The sequence below is a fragment of the Caretta caretta genome, chromosome 7, assembly GCF_965140235.1.
Source record: "Caretta caretta isolate rCarCar2 chromosome 7, rCarCar1.hap1, whole genome shotgun sequence".
NCBI lineage: Eukaryota > Metazoa > Chordata > Testudines > Cheloniidae > Caretta > Caretta caretta.
Window position 1 is genome coordinate 31,597,647 of NC_134212.1, and position 20,697 is coordinate 31,618,343.

Sequence of the window (20,697 nt, forward strand, 5' to 3'; positions counted from 1 at the left end):
GAAGTCACTAGAATTTTACCCCATGTTAGCTAATACAAGTTAAGGACAAATCCTTTGGGGGAAGGAGGGGCCTAAAGAAGATACACCCGGAGGGGAACTTAGTTTAGGTTAGACATAAAATTTACATTTTTATTTAAAAAAGTTTTTAAAATAGTTCTACTCTTAAAGCAATTCAGTTAACACAGGTGCCTTCCCACCAGCATCACAAACCCAATCACAGCATCCTCATACTGTACCAGAGCCAGAAAGTGAAAACTGGCAGTAAGAAGTGAAAATGACTCATCTGTTTTAATTGTCCAACATGTGTTAAGTGCAAAAAGTAAACAGCATGGATGGTAAAAAAAGTAAATTAGCTTAACAGTGAAATAATTTTTTTTAAAAAAATCTAAGTAGAGCAGGAAACAATTTTGTAAACATCGATTCTGATTAAAAACAGGTCACTCAAAGTGCGTGTTCAGAACTGCTAAAGTTTCTGTCACAAACCAGAACTCTGATCCTACAACCAGATCCATGGGCCCATAGGCACTCCCTGCAGGATTGGGGCCACTGATTTGGTTTTCATTCCAGTAGGAATCTGCACTAATTCCTGCTTGTTCTAACTCTGTCAACTGTTGAGTTTAATGAACACTGCAGAATCCTAAGAAACATAAGCTAGATGGAGCATGTTTAGCAGCTAATGAATAAAGGATACACTCCCCAAAACTCTCCAGTCTAATGAGGCACCGTCTACACAGTGTTTGTATCCCTCTAGGGTGAGATTTTTACCCCAATCTAATTACACCAGTACAAGCCCTAGTGTGGATGCATCCCTTCCAGCATGGGAATAGCAACACCAAAATAAAGGCAACTCCTACTGGTATAACGACATACATACTGCAGGGAAGGGGTTGTTGTATTGATTTAACTATCCCAGTGTAGGTCAGGTAGTACAGCTTGTATACAGACAAGCCGTTAGTAAGCACAGCTCCAAGCGCACCTCACAAAAGCCACAAGCCAAAGCACCAGAAGTTCTCTGAACCTGAACTCCAGTGGGTGTTTGTCATTCAGAGCAGACTCAAATGCAAGCACTCAGAGTTTTAAAAAGAGAACAAAAGACAGATGGGAATAAAAATGGGCAGCTTCCAAAGGAGGCCTCTGGAATCCAGATAAACCATGTCATGTGCGACCAAGCACAGATCAGACAGAAGTCAGGGTACTGGATTTGTCATGCAGAAAAAACAGCTAGAGGGCCAACAGACATTTCTAACTTGGGCCCCAGTCGCCATTTATCTCAAGTGCACAGAGTGCCAGGGAGAGGTTTCGTGCACCATGGACATTTTCAGCATTAGGTGGTGATAGGAAAAGTCTCTCATGATTCCTAGTTTGTAGTGTACTTACAGGAACTGGGGCAGGGGTGCGTGTGTCAATTCCCTTTACTGTTTCCAGATTAAAGGAATATTTGACATTTCTATAGCACCTTTTATCTGAGAATTTCAAGTGCTTTACAAACATTAACCAATTCTCAACTGCACCAAGAGGAAGCCAAGGATAGGTCCCACTTTAAGGGCAGAGAATGGAGAGAGGGGTGAAGCATCTTCCAAGGTCAGACAGCAAGATGGAAATAGAACCTAGGAGTCCTGGCTCCGCCCCTTCTTCTAGCCTTGGGAAAACACTCATTTTCCAAGACCATTTAGGAACAGTCTGCAAAACAGCAAACACTCAAAAGGATCAGCCCAGAATATTGCTGACAGAGCAGCATTTGGACTCTGTATCATTAGTGGCACTTAGAAACCCCAACCAAAAACTGGAGCATCCTCTCCCGACTGTGCCAGGCACCACATGTACAGAGAGACAGTCTCTACCCCAAAGAGATTACAATCCAAATAGACAATGGACAAGAGGAACAGAGGCACCCTGCAAGTCAATAGCCAAGCTGGGTAAAGAACCCAAGCTCTCCTGATTGTCAGTCCAGTATCATTATTATTAATAATAATATCTGGTTCTTATACAGCATTGTTCATCATCAGATCTTAGTGAGCTTCACAAAGGAGGCAAGTATCACTATTCCCACTTTACAGATGGAAAAACAGGGAAGTGAGCTGCCCAGTGTCATCCAGCAGGATAATGGCAGAGCTAGGAATAGAACCCAGGTCTCCCGAGTCCCAGTCTAGTGCTCTATCTACTAGGTCACACTGTCTTCCAAGCTGTGTAACCTGAAGCTTCAGTCCTAGTTGGGTTCTCTGCCTCCTGCTCTTAATACAGTGATTAAAACAAGGGACTAGGAGCAAATTTCTATTCCCAGCTTGGTCAATGATTTGCCCATGGTTACAGTGCAAGTCATTTGCTCTGTGCCCCATTTGGGAAGTAGGACTAATACTGATCTACCACGTGTGAGAAAGCTGAGACGGTTAATGCTTGGAAAGTGCTTTTCAGTTCTCAGGTAGAAAGTGCTTGACTATGTCCACCTTGCATTTCTAAACACAGCCCACCCCCCAGCTCTTCACTTCATTGCTTGGGCACTGGCAGCACAGCTCTGAGAATGAACTTTGTAAGCAAACTAAGAATGAACACAAAACATTACTTGTACATGGATCCAACATAGCTCATTCGTATGATTGTGTCTCATGCTTCATTTTCCAACAACAGTGGTAGATTGGTTAAGGCAACAGATATTTAGAATCCAGAGGACTCTCCACAACACACTGTTACAGTATTTAAGCTCAGATGAATAGTACCTGTGAAATACTCAGGTGCTGCTGTTATGCACGGATTGGATTGCGGGGCAGAAATAGGTTGTTAAACAGCAGTTTTAAAAACTAAGGGCAGGTCTATACTACAGCCAGAATCCACGCCCTGAGATCGATCCGCTGGCGGTCGATTTAGTGGGTCTAGTGAAGACCCGCCAAATTGACAGCAGATCGCTCTCCAGTCGACCCTTGTACTCTACCCCCAAAGAGAAGAGTAAGGTAAGTCAAAGGGAGAGTGTCTCCCATCGACCCCCCGCGATGCAGACCCCACAGTAACTCGACCTAAGGTATGCCGACTATAGCTACGTTATTCACGTAGCTGGAGTTGTGTAGCGTAGGTCAACTTACCACGCAAGCGTAGACATAGCCTAAGTACTCCCTATCACAGGTGTGAACATTCATCTATGATTAGCATTGTGGTAGGGCCTAAGGGTCCCAGTTATGGACCAGGACCCACTGTGCCAGGCGCTGTGCAAACACAGGAGAGAGATGGTTCCTGCCCCAAACAGCTTACCATCTCTATTGGCCAGCAGGACACAGAAATATGAATTCTCGACATACCAGCCAAGAAAGGAATCAGAAAAGTTAATACAGCCAAACCTCGCAATAACGCGCCCCGTGATAACACGAATTCAGATATAACGCGATCATAAATTGGCTCCCCTTTAAGGCCGTAATACTGTTCACGTTTTGCCAGAATACTTTTTTTTTTTTTACGAGATTTATAAATAAACCGTGTTCTTCCGGTCTTATAGAATAAAGTGATTCGTGGCCATCGCACTTAGTTCTCGGGTTGTACATGAGTATGGTGTTTGCCTATGAACTTGTTATTCATTTCCTATATTTTTAAAAATATTTTACTGTTATGGATACGCCAATTTGCAAACAAGTCATTTTCTGCCCAAGAGAAATTGTACATCCTGGATCAACTAAAGAAGGGAAAACAACAAACTCAGCTTGCTAGAGATCTAGGAATTAGTGAGTCCATTCTGCAAGAGTGGAAAAAAGAAGAAAAGCTCCGTAGCCAACCCTGCATTCTTGAAGGGGAAACTGGTTTACAGCGTAAAAAGGTCAAGTTTGCTAATGACAAAAGCCTAGATTCAACCTTGTACAAATGGTTTGTCCAGGCTCGCTCAGAAGGAGTTCCCATTTCTGGCCCTATTCTGAAAGCTCAAGCAGAGAAATTTGATCGCCTTATCAATGGAAATGAATCCAAATTTAAGGCGAGTAATGGCTGACTGGACAGATTCAAGAAAAGGCACACTATAAAGCAAGTTCTTGTGCCTGGGGAAAATCTGCTCTGCTGATAAAGAGGCTCCCGACTCCTACCCAACTGACCTTAAAAAGTTGCTGGAGGAAGGTTGCTACACAGCCGATCAAGTTTACAACTGCGACGAAACTGGTTTATGCTTTAAAATGTTACCCAATCGTAACCTCGCAACCAGGGCTTATAGTCACAAACGAGAAGGTTTTAAGCAGAGGAAGCACCGAGTCACTCTCTTGTTTTGCGTCAACAAGTCTGGCAGTCACAAAGTCAGACCTCTGATCGGAAAAGCAAGGTCTCCCAGATGTTTTCATCATGTTAATATGAAGGCTCTTCCCTTTGAATACACCAACAGCAAGAATGCATGGATGAATAGTTCCATATTTGAAGACCAGTTCCATAAAACTTTCGTACCAGCCGTTCAGGCTCATTTGCGAAAACTCAAGCAGGAGCAAAAAGCTCTCTTCTTGCTGATAACTGCCCGGCCCATCCCGCAGTGGAAAATCTTGTCAGTTGTGACGGCAAGATTAAAGTCTCTTATCTCCCAAAGAACAATGTGTCAGAAATCCTGCCACTGGACCAAGGCATCATATTGGTATTTAAGCAAAACTATCATCGTGAAACGATCAAGCGGATGGTAGCAGATAACAACTTCTCCATTGACACATCACCAACGTCACTCAACTTGAAAGAAGTCTTTCACCTTGGCGGGAAAGCCTGGGATGCTATCTCTGCACTTTGCATTGAACAATGCTGGATAAAGGGTCTTCGTCCAGCTTTTCCATCATCTACACACGATGATGGTAACAATGACAAGCCTGAATTTACAAGATTCACTGAAGATGACGTACGTTTAGCCGAAGAAGCACTCAGAGAATATGAGCACAGTCATCATGATATCCTCAACTGGTTTTCAGCAGATGACATCTGCCCCATATAGGAACACATCTCAGATGATGAAATTGTTGCAAATGTCAGCAAGAAGAATGAAGCTGCACCACCAGAGCCCGAAACCAGTGGCGCTAATGACGACGACGATGATGATGGCACCTCAACTCCCCCACCAAAAGTGTCCAAGGCAGTAAAGCACCTAGAAGCCAGTTTGAGGTGGCTGGAAACTCAAGATGTGGACAGCGTCAAAATCCTCCAACTCAGAAGCATTCTTGACTTTGCTAGAACAGTCCGCAGCAAATAAGCAGACCACACTAGATAGCTTTTTTAAGAAGTGATGAAATTTAAAATTATGGAGTCATGCAACCAGATTGACTTTGCACTCTGCACAATGATTAGTATAGTCAATTTCACATGTTTCTTTCATGTACATGTAATTAAATTACTACTTTTGGGTTTAAAACACACTGGGATAACTGTTGGTTTGTTTTTTTTTTTACAAAACAAACTGACCAGCTTGAAATAGTAAATTTTCTTAACCCTGCTATAAAGTGACCCTGCATTTATCACGAACGAATTTTTTGGACTCCAATTATCGTGTTATAGAGGGGTTTCACTGTATTTGTATCAAAATAGCATCTAGCTGTCCCAATCTAGATCAAGACTCCAAAGTGATAGGTACTGTATGTACAGAGAGTATGGGGCAGCAAGGGCTAAGCTTATATCTAAATCAACAAGACAAAAGAATTACTACTCACATTTTACAGATGGGGAATGGAGACACCCAGAGATAGATGAACTCAAAAACATGCAGGGGGCCTGGGACAGAGGCAGGAATTGAACCCAGATCCCCTGAGTCTCAGTGCCATGCCTTAACCACAGTCCCATTCTTCTCTCTATGGCTTAGTTTAGACCAGTAGCTCTCAAACTTTTGTACAGGTGACCCCTTTCACATAGCAAGCCTCTGAGTGCAATCCCCCCTTATAAATTAAACACACTTTTTAATATATTTAACACCATTACAAATGCTGGAGGTAAAGCAGGGTTTGGGGTTGAGGCTGACAACTCGCAACCCCCCACATAATAACGTCCCGACCCCCAGTTTGAGAACCCCTCCAGCAAAGGTCTAACTTCACACCAAGCTCTGAAAACTAACAAATTTAGGCTCTGATCAAATAATGCCATAGCCAAGAAGGTAACAAATGCATGCCTAGGGACTTGCCAATGGAAGGATCTCAGCTGAACCATGATGGTAGGTGGCAAGACCTGCCCAAATAAAAAGGAAGACACCTAATATTTAGCTGGAATTAGCTCATGTAACTTAGATCTAACCTGGCAAAGTCTGTTACCTTGCATGCCTTCAAACACCCATCTCCTGGTGAGACATGAAGCCCACTAGTGTCCCCCTCAGCTGGCAACAAAGCAACAAAGAGCCATTATGACAAGCTACTAGAAAGCATCACACACTGAAGAGGGGACAGCGATGCCAGGGTCTTGTCTATAATGGGGTAGCATCCAGCCCTTCCCTCTGGAAGGCCTGCCGCCACCACTTCTGTTCCACCAGCCAGAAACCCAGTGACTGGGAAAATAGAATCCAACAGTACCTGCAGTCACTGCACTATTTCTACTAATCTCCCAAAGTTCAAAAGTGCCCCCTTCGCTGGGATGGGAATTATCACCAGAAATAAGTTAGAGGGACAACACCACATACTGAAAGCCTGAGCATAGAAAAGTGTCTTACCTACATCCAAAAGTCTTAACCATACAATCTTTGTGTAGATGTTCTTATTCCCGCATCAGAGCGCCTTTTATTGTTTTAGCTTATGTTACTTGGGAAGGGGTTTAAGATGTACTGAAAAAAGCCATTCTTCCACCAAAATAAGGGGAAGGGAAAAGTTATACCACATTAACCGGTGTAACTTTCCCAACCAGACATGGCTAGAGAGAACTCTCTCCCCTCTGTGATTTTCTGGATAAATTCCATCCCATTATTCTTACTAACACTCTCTTGTACCACCTATGATATGCTTTGGTCAAATATAAGTTATTCAGCTCAAAACAGGGGTAACAGAATGAGCTTTTCTGATCTATTTTAAGTAGAAGGTCAGCCTAGCTAATCCCTTTTGACCTTTAAGGGTATGGCTTGAGACTTAGTATAGGCTCTTCTCTGGAAGTCACCCCAATCATCCCGCATACACAAAACCCTCTCTCTTGAGGTTAGTGGTGCTTTCAGCCTGGACTAGCTGGCCCAGCTACAGATGTTGGTTAAAGCCCAGGTTCCCTTTTCATTCAGACTGGTAACTTGCCCACTTTGCAGCGAGGACACAAGCTAAGTCACTCAAGTGCTGGTAATCCAATGCCTTCCCTCAGTTGGCCCATGTGCCCAGGAGGACAGACTAGTTCTCCCATAATTCACTGGGAAAGAATCATAGAGCGACTCAGCTCACTGCAGCACAAAGAACCATGGGATACGCCCCCAGAAGTCCTAATGACAAATACAAGAAAGTGTAGCACCAGTGAGAACACAGTGAGGAGGATAGGGCTTTGCAGTGGCTGATCACACCATGGCTAGTCTAATGCAGGTGTTCAGAGCTAGATGCCAATCACCCATGCTAACTGCAGTGAAGATATACTCTGATCTATGAATCTCAAGTAACTCCTCCCTCCCTTTTGGTATTTACACCTAATACATATACTCCTCATCAGCTCCAAGATCCATCCTTCCATCCCCACAACTGGATCTCTTGGTCAAGCCCTTATGTCCTATCTCAACTACTGCAGAAACTGACACACTCATCGTCCCTTAATACAGCCAATACAAAGAGGCAGCTGCTAAAGTTATCACTCCCCTCGCTGAATCCCTCCACTGGCTTTTGTTACAGTAACCCCAGCACATAGCTCATACATAGCACTTATCAGCACATCTCAAAGCATTTTACAAAAGAGGCAAGAATCATTATCCCCATTTTACAGATGAGAGGAGAAGTAACTTGCTCAAGGTCACCAAGCAGGCCAGTGGCAGAGCCAGGAACAGAAGTCATGTTTCCTGAGTTCCAGACCAGCGCTCTATCCACTAGGCCACACTGGATCCCTTGGTACTTGGTCACCTCCTTTAAGGTTTATGCAACTTAGCCCTTCCCTAGTTGAGATTCACATCCCCCTCCACCTGCAAACATTCCTACTCTTATGTGCCCCCCAGAGTCATCTCAGTGGCCCCTAAGCATGGCTTAACATTCCAGAACATATCCACAGGAGCTAAACCTCCTTCACTTCTAAGTTCCTCTTAAAAGACTTAAGTCTATTATGCTGACTATAACGGATCTTGATGATGCATATATAAAATTCCCTTCTTTTGTTCTCCTTCCCAAACCTTTATCAGCCCTTAGACTCTGAGTGACTCTAATAGGGACTGACCACTCTTGTATGTCTGAAAGTACTTAAACCAGTGGTAGTCAATAGGCCAGGGGTCGGCAGCCTTTCAGAAGTGGTGTGCCAAATCTTCATTTATTTACACTAATTTAAGGTTTCGAGTGCCAGTAATACATTTTAACATTTTTAGAAGGTCTCTTTCTATAAGACTGTAATATATAACTAAGCTATTATTGTATGTAAAGTAAATAAGGTTTTTAAAATGTTTAAGAAGCTTCATATAAAATTAAATTAAAATGCAGAGCCCCCCAGACCGTTGGCCAGGACCCAGGCAGTGTGAGTGCCGCTGAAAATCAGCTCATGTGCTGCCTTTGGCACGCATGCCATAGGTTGCCTACCCCTGCAATAGTGCCGCGAGCCAAATCCAGACCACCAGATGCTTTTGAATGGACCCCAAAATCTTTTTATTTACTTTTTTTTTTTTTTTTAATTATTTCCTCCAGAATCTGGACCTTGACAAAAAATAATTGACTACTCTTTACTTAGAGATGCCATGGAATCTCCATTACTTGAAGTCTTTAAACAGGATTGGCTGTCTTTCTAAAAGCTATGCTCTAACTCAAACAAAAGTTATGGGCTGGATGCAAGAATCACTGGGTATGGTTCTATGGCCTGTGTTATGCAGGACATCATATTAGGTTATCATAGCGATCCCTTCCGGCCTTTAAATCTATGACTTACTAGGGAAGCTGAAATTCACAAGACTCTAGGCCTTTAAATTTTGATTTGGGACTTCAACCATCTGAAGTCTGGTCACTCAAAAGAACAAGTGCTCGAGAGCCTTCTATTCCTCTTCAGACTCTCAGACGGTGCCAGACGGTGGATAGTATCACAAAGAATGAGAATTTTATACCCTCACTATCACTTCTCCAAACTATACACACTAATGTTAAGCATTACTGAGCAAAGATTTAATTGGTTCTACAGCCAGAAACGCACGAGTCCCATTCAAACTAGCATCATACAGGACAGCACATTTCCCCACAGAAAAGGACAGTGAGAGCTTAGGTAGCAGTCTAATCTTCAAAGTGCTTTACAATCATTAACTAATTAAGAATGTAAGACTCCACAGCAAGACAGGTATATATAATCGCCCTTTTACAGATGGGGAGGCAAGGAATCGACTTGCTCAAGGCCACAGAGTGAATAAATCTGTGATGGAGCTGGGATTAGAATTCAGACCACTGGAGCAAAATCATGCGGGCAGATGATGAATAAAGAATACAAGGAGGAATCTAGAACACTTTCTAATTCTACAGTACTTCCCAAGAGGATCTCCAAATTGCTTAAGAGTTCCTCCCTTTTTAGGTTAGTTTACCACCATTTTACAGAGTGGTGGACTGAAATTGACTTAGGTTTCTTCCTTTCTCTTCTCAAACCAAAGACCAAACAGCCAATCCTTGATAGAGCCAGGAACATGACCCAGGAGTCCTGACTCCCAGTCCCCAGCCTGGACCACTTGATAACACTCACAAGCAGCCAGAAAAGACAGCACAAGGTTTGGATGTAGAGCAATGGTTCTCAAACTTTTGTACTGGTGACTCCATTCACATAGCAAGCCTCTGAATGCGACCCCCCCCCTTATAAATTAAAAAGTGTTTTTAATATATTTAACACCATTATAAATGCTGGAGGCAAAGTGGAGTTTAGGGTGGAGACTGGCAGCTTGTGACCCACCATGTAATAACCTCACAACCCCCTGAGGGGTCCCAAACCCCAGTTTGAGAACCCCTGATGTACACTTCCCTGAAAAATGCATTCCCAGCAAATCTCTAAAACTTGCGGTTAATTTACTTAGAGACGCCGTGGAATCTCCATTACTTGAAGTCTTTAAATCAGGATTGGCTGTCTTTCTAAAAGCTATGCTCTAGCTCAAACAAAAGTTATGGGCTGGATGCAAGAATCACAGGGTACAGTTCTATGGCCTGTGTTGTGCAGGACATCATATTAGGTTACCATAGTGACCCCTTCCGGCCTTTAAATCCATGACTTACTAGGGAAGCTAAAATTCACAAGACTCTAGGCCTTTAAATTTTGATTTGGGACTTCAACCATCTGAGGTCTGGGTCACTCAAAAGAACAAGTGCTCTTGAGGGCCTTCTATTCCTCTTCAGACCCTCAGACAGTGCCAGGCAGGGTAAAGAGACAGGCTACAGAGAAGCTGTTGAGATAATCTCTGCCAGCTAGAACAGTTCCTCTGAAGGGAAGGGAGCTACTGAAAACATTTAGCAAACAAACCCACCTGGCTATGGGGAAGAGACTGGCAATGTGCTTTTAGACCTTAAAATAGCAACAGTGTTCATTCTCAGACTTCCACTGGGGACTACAGCAGTAGCTGCTCAGAGCAGCAGTTGTTCCCGAGACAGGAAGGGAGTTATTTCTATCAGAACACAAGTCTTTAGCCTAGCTAGTTTAACAAGTCAATTCAAAAATCTCTTCTTTAAAGACACTGAACTTTAGCCAACTACCTGGGTGAAAGCAGATCTTGTGGACATGGAGGTTCACAGCAGTCACCCTCCTCCATAGCAAGTACAGAACTGTGGAATGGGCACACAAGGAAAGCAACTGAATCTCCAGTGGTTGGAAACTAGGACAAGGCAGAGCACTGGAGTATATATTTCAGAGATCGATCCCGTCACTGGTGTCTCAAGGTGGTGGAGGAGGGATATGGTCCATGTACTCTAATAGGGCTTTTCTGTCTCAAAATGGAATGGATGTATTGCTTCATACTCGGTGGAACTGGCTTTTTATTGCTAACAATCTGCAGAACAAACCCTTCCTACTCAATGCAAAGTTTCACTAATATGATCAGCAAGAACTCCATGGCCACAAGGATGAAGCTGCAGCAAGTATGAGTACAAGGGCCAGTTGCAGAAAGGACCAGCACAATGGGGAAATATGGGCCAGTGACTGAGGTACCAGCCTAGGACTTGTGAGACCTCAGTTCAAGTACTCTGCTCTACCACAAACTTCCTGTGTGACCCTGGGCAAATCAGTTAGTGTCCGTGCTTCAGTTTCCCCATTTGTACTGCAGGGATAATAGCACTATCTTCACGATAGCAGGACAAATACAGTAAAGATGGTGAAGCACTCAAATATTAGGGGGCCAGGTAAGTACTTGAGAGTGATTTTGGAGTTTCTTGGTTCAGTGGTCGTTTGCAAGGCAAGTTGCTTTAGTTTGAATTCCTGCTAGTGCAGCCTCTTTTAGACACAGCCAGTCACTGACTGCAGAGCTCTGAAGCCAATGAGGCAAACCTTAACAGAAAGCTTCATAATGGTACCACACCATAAGGCACACCACACTAGCCCAATTGTCTATATTGCCCAAGCTAGAAACCCAGACTCTTATTTCCACATGGGTCCCAGTCAATTGCAATTGCTCCAGCAATTTACAACTACAGAGTTGTTGCATCTTCCGAGAATAGCCTTATGACACAGATAATACCCAGCTCTTATCTAATGCTTTTCATCAGCAGATCTCAAAGCACTTCACAAAGTTGGGATGTATCATCATCCTCATTTTACAGCTGGGGAAACCGAGGCACAGAAAGGGCAAGGGACTTGCCTGAGGTCACCTCGCAGGCCAGGGGAAGAACCAGGAAGAGGAGCCAGGTCTCCTGAGTCCTAGTCCAGTGCTCTACCCAAACTACCTAATAAGACAGGAGGGATGACATTTTCCATTACATCACAGCTACGCCAGGAACAGTACTCCTCTTCTGTGTCCCTGTGCTTGCACCTCAAGCAGACTACCAACTGAAGCAGTGCCTGTGTTTTGATAGATTTATGAAGGCCAAAGAAATTGCCAGACCAGATCATACCCAAGGTCCATCTATCCCAGTATCCCGTCTTCAACAGCAGCTAGCACCAGATGCTTCAGAGAAAGGTATGAGAACCAGACAGTGGACAGATGTAGGTTAACCTGTCCCCCACATAGGTTTCATCCTAGTCTATGACAAAGATTGAAACGTAAGGTTTAATATTCCTTAAACCAGAATTTTTTCCAATTAACTGTTACACCCTGGATATTCTTGAGATCCATTTAAATATCCAGTCTCTTTTGGTAGTGGCCTCAATGACTTCTTGTGACAGCAGAGACCAAGGCTCAAACAAATACTAAAGCCAAAAGAAGCAGGTGCTGATGGAAGCTTAAATCCATTTTGTTAGTGTTCAGGTTATTTCATAATTGCAGAAACTACTGTATGTTTGATCTTTTTCCTAGACATACAATTCAGGGGGCACACATGCACACACACACAGAGCAGCCACTGGAAAACAAACTGGGAAAGTAACAGAACGTCCCATACAAATGACAGCCCCATTCTCAGAGCAAAGGAAGTTTAAGATGGATAATGTACAGGAGAGGCTTACTAAACAAAAAGAGCACATGTAAACAGAATAGCCAGCCAGCCAATTCAGGTAGATCAATTCAAAGTACATTTAGACATGACAGTTCCTTCCCTCAACACGATTCAGCTATTGCACAACCTGGTGCTGTTTGCAAGTGTTTGGCTTTCTGATAAATATGAAATGCAGCACTCCAGAAACAAGCTACTAATGCTTGGAAGTTCGGTTGCTTCGAAGACTGAGCTTTTGACCAAAAGCATCTCATACCAAGCCAGTAGTTTTGGCTCTCTCTCTCAACTGTTAAAGTTACCAAGGGAAGAAGGCAGAATTAAAGGAAACACAGAGCTAAGCATCAGCCATGGGGGAACTTCATGAAAACACAATGCCATTAGAGAGATGCTTTCCACGGGAACATCAGAATGACTAGCTTAATTTGCTATTCAAGGCACTTACATTTAAGAAACACCTAGCCTTTTTTAGCTTCCATACAGCCAAACATGTACAACCCACCACCCCCACCTAACAAATGTATCCAGATATTTTGAGTTTCATTTTAGATTGAGAAATAAAAAAGGACTACCAATGTGCTTATCTGACATTAATCAGAATCTGAGTCACAGATGAGGCGATATAGAGCAACTTTCTCAGCTTAGTGTAACCAGAAGGTTAACAGAAAGGATTGGGACTCATGGGTTCTATTCCCAGCTTTTCCACTCACTTGCTACAATGATCTGTCTTCCCGTGTGAGGCTGTGGTAATTAGAGGGTTTGGGTGGTATTTCTGGTATGTTTGCTCCCTATACTTGGAATATGTTACTGCTCTTAATCTAAATCAAACGGTCTCAAACTTATTTTTAAAGGGGGGAGGGAATGGACCATACCATTTTTGTCTCATGGGCATCACACAGCTCTCCTTCCCAGTCTCAAATATCCCTGCAACTCTACAGCAACTGTGGACATGGAAGAGTCATGTTAGGGAAATATTTAACATGCTCTTATCTTCTTTCAGCAAGAAGAGGGAGCTCCGTGCAACGCACTGATTCTCACAGACTGCTAGTGAGCATGCCATGGGACACAGCTGAGGAACCAGTGTTCTGAGCCAAGTCAAATAGAACTTGATATTACAGAGATAGACAACTTATAAATGCTTGTCAGAATATTGTACAAGCCAGATAACATCTTTATGCTTTATCGTTTCATTATAGTAGCACACAGAGGCCACAACTGAGATCAGAGGGTATTGTCCTTAGTGTTGTGCAGACAGTGGGGAAACTGAGGCACAGAAATGATGTGACATGCCCAGTGTCAGAGAGCTGGCAGAAAGGAAGGATGGTCCAGTGTTTATGGTGCTAGCCTGGGACCCAAGAGACCTGGGTTCAACTCCCTGCTCTGTTACTGACATGCCCAAGGTCACACAGGGACTTCTCAGTCTCTGTGCCTCATCTTTCCATCTGTCAAATGAGGATAACTCCCTCCCTTAAAGGAGTGTTGTGAGAATAAGTACAGTCAAGACTGTGAGGTGCTCAGATACTATAGTAACAGGTTTCAGAGTAGCAGCCGTGTTAGTCTGTATTCGCAAAAAGAAAAGGAGTACTTGTGGCACCTTAGAGACTAACCAATTTATTTGAGCATAAGTTTTCGTGAGCTACAGCTGAAGTGAGCTGTAGCTCACGAAAGCTTATGCTCAAATAAATTGGTTAGTCTCTAAGGTGCCACAAGTACTCCTTTTCTTTATAGTAACAGGGGCCATATAAGCATCTTACACAGCCTGTGGCAGAACCAGCAATCAAACCCAGATCTCTAGAGTCCCAGCCCACAAAGCAATCCTGTCTCTGCTTCAGTTCAGCCATCTGCAAAAGACTATAATGGTACATCCCTTCCTCACAGGCATGTCACATGGCTTAACTAACTAGTGTCTGTAAAACAGAGACATGGCACTGGGAAAAGGCAGGGTATTTGTTAGGTGCTGCTCCCACGTTCTTCACCATTGGCTTTATTTGTAGTCATTGCTGTTACAGGAAGTTCCCATCTACCAAGCACAAATCACCATTGAGCACTAACTGGTACAGGGACATCAGACCTTACCAAGACCAGCCTAACCAGTTTGGCAAGCATTACCCTATCTCTAGCCTCCAAGTAGGGAAGAAAGGGTGATTTAATAGCCCAGAATAAAGCTCTGCAGCTGGGACTCCCCCATCATGTGACTGTTAAGCCACAGGATGATGTTTTACCCATTACACTTCTTCATAAAACAAGGAAACAGAACAGACAGTTTGGGTTCATAAGGAAGTTTCATTTGTTTCTGTCCCCAGGAATTTATCACATGAAATGTCAGGGATAATAAGGGGAGAGGAAAAAATAGCAATACTGTATTAGAAAAATGCCAGCAGAAAAAGACATCTGCAGATATAGCTCCCAGCAGGAATTAAGAAACTCAGGACTGGAAAAGACAGTAGGAAAAATATCAGTTTTGTTTGACACATGTGCTAGACATACTGCCTACTACAAAGACTCCTGGGTTCTATGCCTTACTCGGCTACTGACTCTTTGGTTGCCTCTTAGGCTGTGTCTACACTAAAATGAAGTGAGCTGTAACTCACGAAAGCTTATGCTCAATACATTTGTTAGTCTCTAAGGTGCCACAAGTCCTCTTTTTCTTTTTGCAGATACAGACTAACACGGCTGCTACTCTGAAAACTAAAATACTGGTATAGTTTAGTGTGGGTACAGTTATATCACCATAAAGATGCCTTATTCCCCTTCCAGTATAGGAAGAGCTATATCAGTATAAGACATCTTTATAGTATTATAACCCACATTAGCATTTCCACCAGTTTAACTGTCAGAAAAAAAAGTTACACCACTAAGGATACGTCTACACTGCCCACGTTACAGTGCAGCCGTGCTGCCGTGGCAGCGTTGTGACGTGGGCATTGTGGACACACTTTATCGCCAGGGCGGAGCTCTCCCGGCAATAAAAAAACGACCCCGAACTCCGCTCCCGGCAATAAAGCGCTGTCTATACTGGCACTTTTCAGCGCTAAAACTTTTGTCACTCGGGGGGGGTGTTTTTTCACACCCCAGAAGGACTACACTTTTAGAGCTGAAAGTGACAGTGTAGACACAACCTAACTAACAGTAAGTGAAAACTCTTTGGAGTAGAGCCCTGTGCGGATACAAAATGTGTGTTCGCATCGATCCACAAACATGGTCTGCAGAAAGCCCCAGATATAAAGCGGATATCCGCAGATTTGCAGGGCTCTACTTTGGCGTAAGAGCCTGTCTTCCTCCATGACTGTGAAACACCTAGCATGCTTTGGGGCCACACATCAACAGGAGTCTGGGCTGCAGTTAACTTCACAATTTATGCTCACCTCACACCATGGGAAATCACCATAGCTTGGACCTCCTAACAAAGAAAAAAACAACAACAACTACACACAGAGCATCAGCATGCCTTAGAACCCATACACTGCCTCCTTTGCTGGGAAGTAGCAGTTAGGCTTTCCCACTCATAAGAACCAGGCAGTACCAATCACAATATTTCCACTTAGCTCATCATCAGCCTCACAGTGGCATTTTTAATACCTCCTTGCAGCTAATATAATCCTGAAAGCTGAACTTCCCCAGTTGGGAAGCCAACCTGAAGAATAAATCTTAAGGCAGAGAGAAGTGGGAAGTACATCACATAGGGAGGTTGCTCTGGGTCTCAGAAGCTGGACTTCTGCTCCAGTTGAGAACTCTGCTCTCAGCTATGCTGCACCATTAGCATGTGGCAAAAGGCGCAGAAGGAACATGTTTAAGCAGTAAAACATCACGGATAGGACCAGAGTGCTCATTCAAGTAACAGGCAATAAAGCCAAAGACTTCACAATTTTCTGCATCCACCACACTATACAGCTACATATTTAAAAATATCATTATTTCCAACTGATGTAGGTATACGTGTAAAATGCACTTCCTGGGAGATTACTGAAATCCCTGCAATAGGGCGGCATCCTCTGCCAGTGGGTGCATTTGGGAGGGTTAAGAGATGTATATGATTTCACCAAGTAGGATGTGAAAACAGCCTTGTCAAACAACCCCTGTTTATCTGAAATGTTTCTGGGACAGCAAAAGCATTTGGATAATTGAGAGAATTAGCCAATTCCCGTGGGGGGTGAGGGTGGACAGAGACCCTGAGAAAAGGGAGTTTTATGTTAGAGGAAACAGTGTAATACTGAGCTGTACACGTAGAAGTTTTTACTTCGAGGATGAAATAGACGTGAGTTTTGATGGTCCAGATGCCTGAAATATTTATCCACAATGTTCTAGATAACAGAAATTACAACACTTCCTGTTTTTAACCTCAAAATAGTTGACTCTACCTTGAAAGCAAGAGGTGCTCAAGCTAAATTTTCCACCTAAAACAGTTTTTCAGACAAGGCCCACCTCAGTTTTGATCATGAAAAGACACCACAACAAAACAAAGTAAACTTTGGCGAAGCGTTGCTTTTCAGTTTAGATGATCAGAGAACTAAGCGTGTAAATGGTACATGTAAGTCTTGCAGGTCAGGACTTAGCTGAGTTGGAAGAGTTGCATGGAAAAGGATTCCATACAAACCCCCTACCCTGCCTTTGATGCTGTTATCTTAAAAGCACAAGATGACTCCAAAGTTAAAAAAGCAGCAAGAGATGGAAATGCACTATAGTTTGCCTTCCTTGGTTTCAGTTCTCTGACACTTCTCCACAACTCCCTCTTAACACTGCCACAGAGATAAATTCTTATTTTATTGATAATTCAGATTCCTGCCAACTCTCCAGTCCTCCAGTTTTAACGGAAGCAGATGACTGAAATCTTGGCTCTGAATTATGTTCTGCTTTTGCCTTTCTTTATTATGCACCACAATAGTCTACTTGCAAACCCACCCACCCCCCAAGAAAACAGGGAAGGACATAGCTAAAGAAGCCTAGATAATTAAGAGACAGTCCAAAGTGTCAGAGTCAGAGATCTGCATTCTCATTATCCAACCATACACACAGGGATAAGGGAAGCAGAAGCTTTATTTTTGTGCTTCAGCAATTTAAAGTTGAGGCAGCTGAAGAGAGATCATGGAAACAGCTTTAGATCAATCATGCTTAAATGTCAGCCAAATTTAGTTATTTTGAATAAATTGTTAAGCACACAAGATGAAATGAATGTTATGAGACCAGTTAATAGAAACAGAGGGAGCCTCTCCCCATTTTGCAGTCGCATTCCTGCTCATTTAAAGGCACCTACGAAAAAAAGTCTAAATCTAAGGAGTACCAGGGCATGCAGTGAGACCACATCCAACTTCATCCCTGTTGTAACTCCACTGACATAAGGCATGGATTAGCGATCAAATGGTCCAGCTAGGGCCCTCTTGGCCACACAATGCACAAGTGTATGTACAGTACACAAATCCACACCTCCCTGCGCTTTATTAGCGGAGGGGACACAACCACATAGCGGTCTCTGGACTGGGAGGGAAGCCCGCTTTTGAAATACCTTTTCTTTGGACAAGGGGAAGGGGAAGATTAAGTAGCACATGGCTGCTACAGAGCATCAACCACTGAGAATGAATCAGACTTCATGGAGTGAAGGCTGTTATTAGGATAGAAGTCCAAGATCTTTCAGACTGCAAGGTCCACCCCTTGCCAGGCTTATCTAATGCAGAATGTGTGTGCAGGTAACCCATTAAACCAGTTAGCAAGTCACACAGGATCTTGTCCTGCAATGATTCTCAGCACCTCACGGGAACCAGCCCAGAAGAACAACAGCACCCCACCTCTCCCTTAATGGATCACGTTCAAACAGATCCTCTTCTTGTTTAAAAAAAAAGTCAGGTATAACACAAAGCAATGAATAAATTACCTTCTGCTATTACACAACCTGCCTCAACTGTACTCTTGAAAGAGTGTTCACTCTGCCCAAGAATACTCTTTACAAATAAGGTCCAGAAACACCTTTTGATTTCCCTTATGCAGTTAAACAGAACACTTGGAGGGATCCTGGCTGCACAGCCAGCCCCTTCTTCTCTCCACAAATCAACTCCAAAAAAATCACTGATTGTGAGAAGCTCCCATCTACAGCAGGTCTCAACTCACAAAGGCCAGGGGAAAAAAAAGAGGTTAGATTGTGTATTTCCTAGGAGCTGTTTCCTAAATTCATCCTGGGGAGGCAATTTGCTCACTAGTTGTCACTTCTCTCACACACACCCATGAAAGAGCAAACCACCACCACCTCCCAAAGCATCTTGAGCTGCATCAAATGAATGAGGCACTGGAGATAGAGGTAACCCCTGGGGTGTGAGACCTAATAAGGGCATAGGGAGATACTGAGTGAGCATGAGAAACCCAAGGAAGGACTAGATGTGATACTGAACAGCAGAGAAGGCAAGGAGATTCAGAGCAGGGGGCCATTTCCCTTGCCCAGTCAAAGCCCACATCATTCATCATGGATCGATGAGGCAATTAATATGTGGGAGAGGAAGAAGAGATGGAAATGCTCCCTGCTCCAAACTGCTCATGCACCCCATAGGGGATAGATCAATCCACTGCCCTCTCCTTCCCATTTCAGGGAGATTGTGTTGAGGGTGGAACATTAAGGGGGCACAGAGCCACTCCTACATCATCACTCATTGGCCTTTGGGTATAAAAACTAGAGAGAGCACTCTCTCATTCCTGCAGCATGCCTCTCTTTCGCCATGGGAGTGTTACAGGGTTCTACAAGTGTCCCTGCACCCACTCTACGGTGGGGGGGATTAGGAAGATACACAGAGGTCTATAGATCTGTGCACAGTCTCTCCCTTACCTGTCTCCATATCTCATTCACCAAGGAGCAGTTAGTGATGAAGTACTGGGGGGCATGGGTACACATACAGGGGTTATCTCTGACCTGCACCACCTCCCTTCCGTTCACCATGGAACAGTAGAGTATGGGAGGCATAAAGGGAGCTACTGGGTGGGGGTATGTATGCACATATAGGGAATTCTGTAGGAGTCTCCTGTCTTCCTGTTCCACATCCCCCAGCACAGAGAGGACCAGGTGGATACGTAAGCACCCAAGAAGGGTGCATAGCGATCCATGGAGAAGAGGCAGGCTCCCACCCCTCACTTTACCATGGAAAACATGAGGTAGGGATCTATAGGGGATGGGGTATTACCCACTCCATAGCCCCATAGTCACTGCGTGCTCGATGTACCCCATACGGTGCAAGGAACCCCTCTCCTGCCCCCCCAGCATGCCCTCCCCTCAGCAAAACATGGAATCCCGCCCGCCCGTGGGGTAGGAACCCCCCAGCCCCCTACCTGCTCCGTGTCTCTCTCATTCACGGTGGGGAGGGGGCTTCGGCCGCTGCTCGACATCTTGCCCCCCCCTTGGCCAGCGGCTCCTGGGGCTCCGGCAGTTCCTGGGGCTCAGGCCGGGGCTCTCCTCACACCGCTGGGGGGCGGCCAGGCCACCACCATGGGAGAGCCCCAGGGGGAAGGGGGGACTCAGGGAGCAGGAGGGCGCCGAAGCTCGGACATGGGTTTCCGCGGGGCCGCGGTGAGGGAAGCCCGGCCCGACAGCTCAGGCGAACCCGGGGACGAGGCGCGGGGACCAGGCCGCGCCGCCGGCAACCAGGCGTGCGCGTAGGCGAAGGCTGCGCGGAGCCGGGGCTAAGGAGATCCGGAGGCCGAATGCCCCCGGCCAAGCCGCCTTCTCCGCCCCGAGATCCGGCTCCGCTCAGCGCATCTCACACTCACACAGCAGCAGCTCCCAACATGGCCGCCGCCGCCGGCCTTCGGCCATTTCCGCCCCCTTCCGGAAACATCCGAGCCGCCCGCCAGAGCCAGTTTCCGCCGGTTCCGGAAACACCAGCCCCCCACCACCACCTGCGGTCGCCTCACGGAAACACTCGACTCGCCCTCCCTCACTATCGCCTGCTCCCGCCTCCTTCCGGAAATATCCGAGACAGCGGGCACCGCCCCTTTCACGGTCGGTCATTTCCGCCTCCTTCCGGAGAAACCCGAAGTTCACCTTCAGGGCAGCGATCGGACA

The 20,697-nt window shown here is 44.8% G+C and overlaps 1 protein-coding gene across 10 annotated transcripts in view; it reads right to left on the reverse strand.

The window, feature by feature from the left end:
• Window positions 1-20,465, reverse strand: part of MARK2 (microtubule affinity regulating kinase 2) — a 104,522-nt gene extending 84,057 nt beyond the window's left edge. For 4 of the 10 annotated variants that reach the window (XM_048857435.2, XM_048857432.2, XM_048857424.2 and 1 more), the window contains exon 1: window positions 19,965-20,465. In XM_048857435.2, coding sequence (XP_048713392.1) covers window positions 19,965-20,021 — 57 coding nt within the window. In that variant the 5' untranslated portion in view covers window positions 20,022-20,465. The remainder of the gene's footprint in view (window positions 1-19,964) is intronic. The other 6 variants (XM_048857439.2, XM_048857438.2, XM_048857436.2 and 3 more) reach the window with 3 other exon arrangements.
• Window positions 20,466-20,697: the final 232 nt, after the last annotated feature.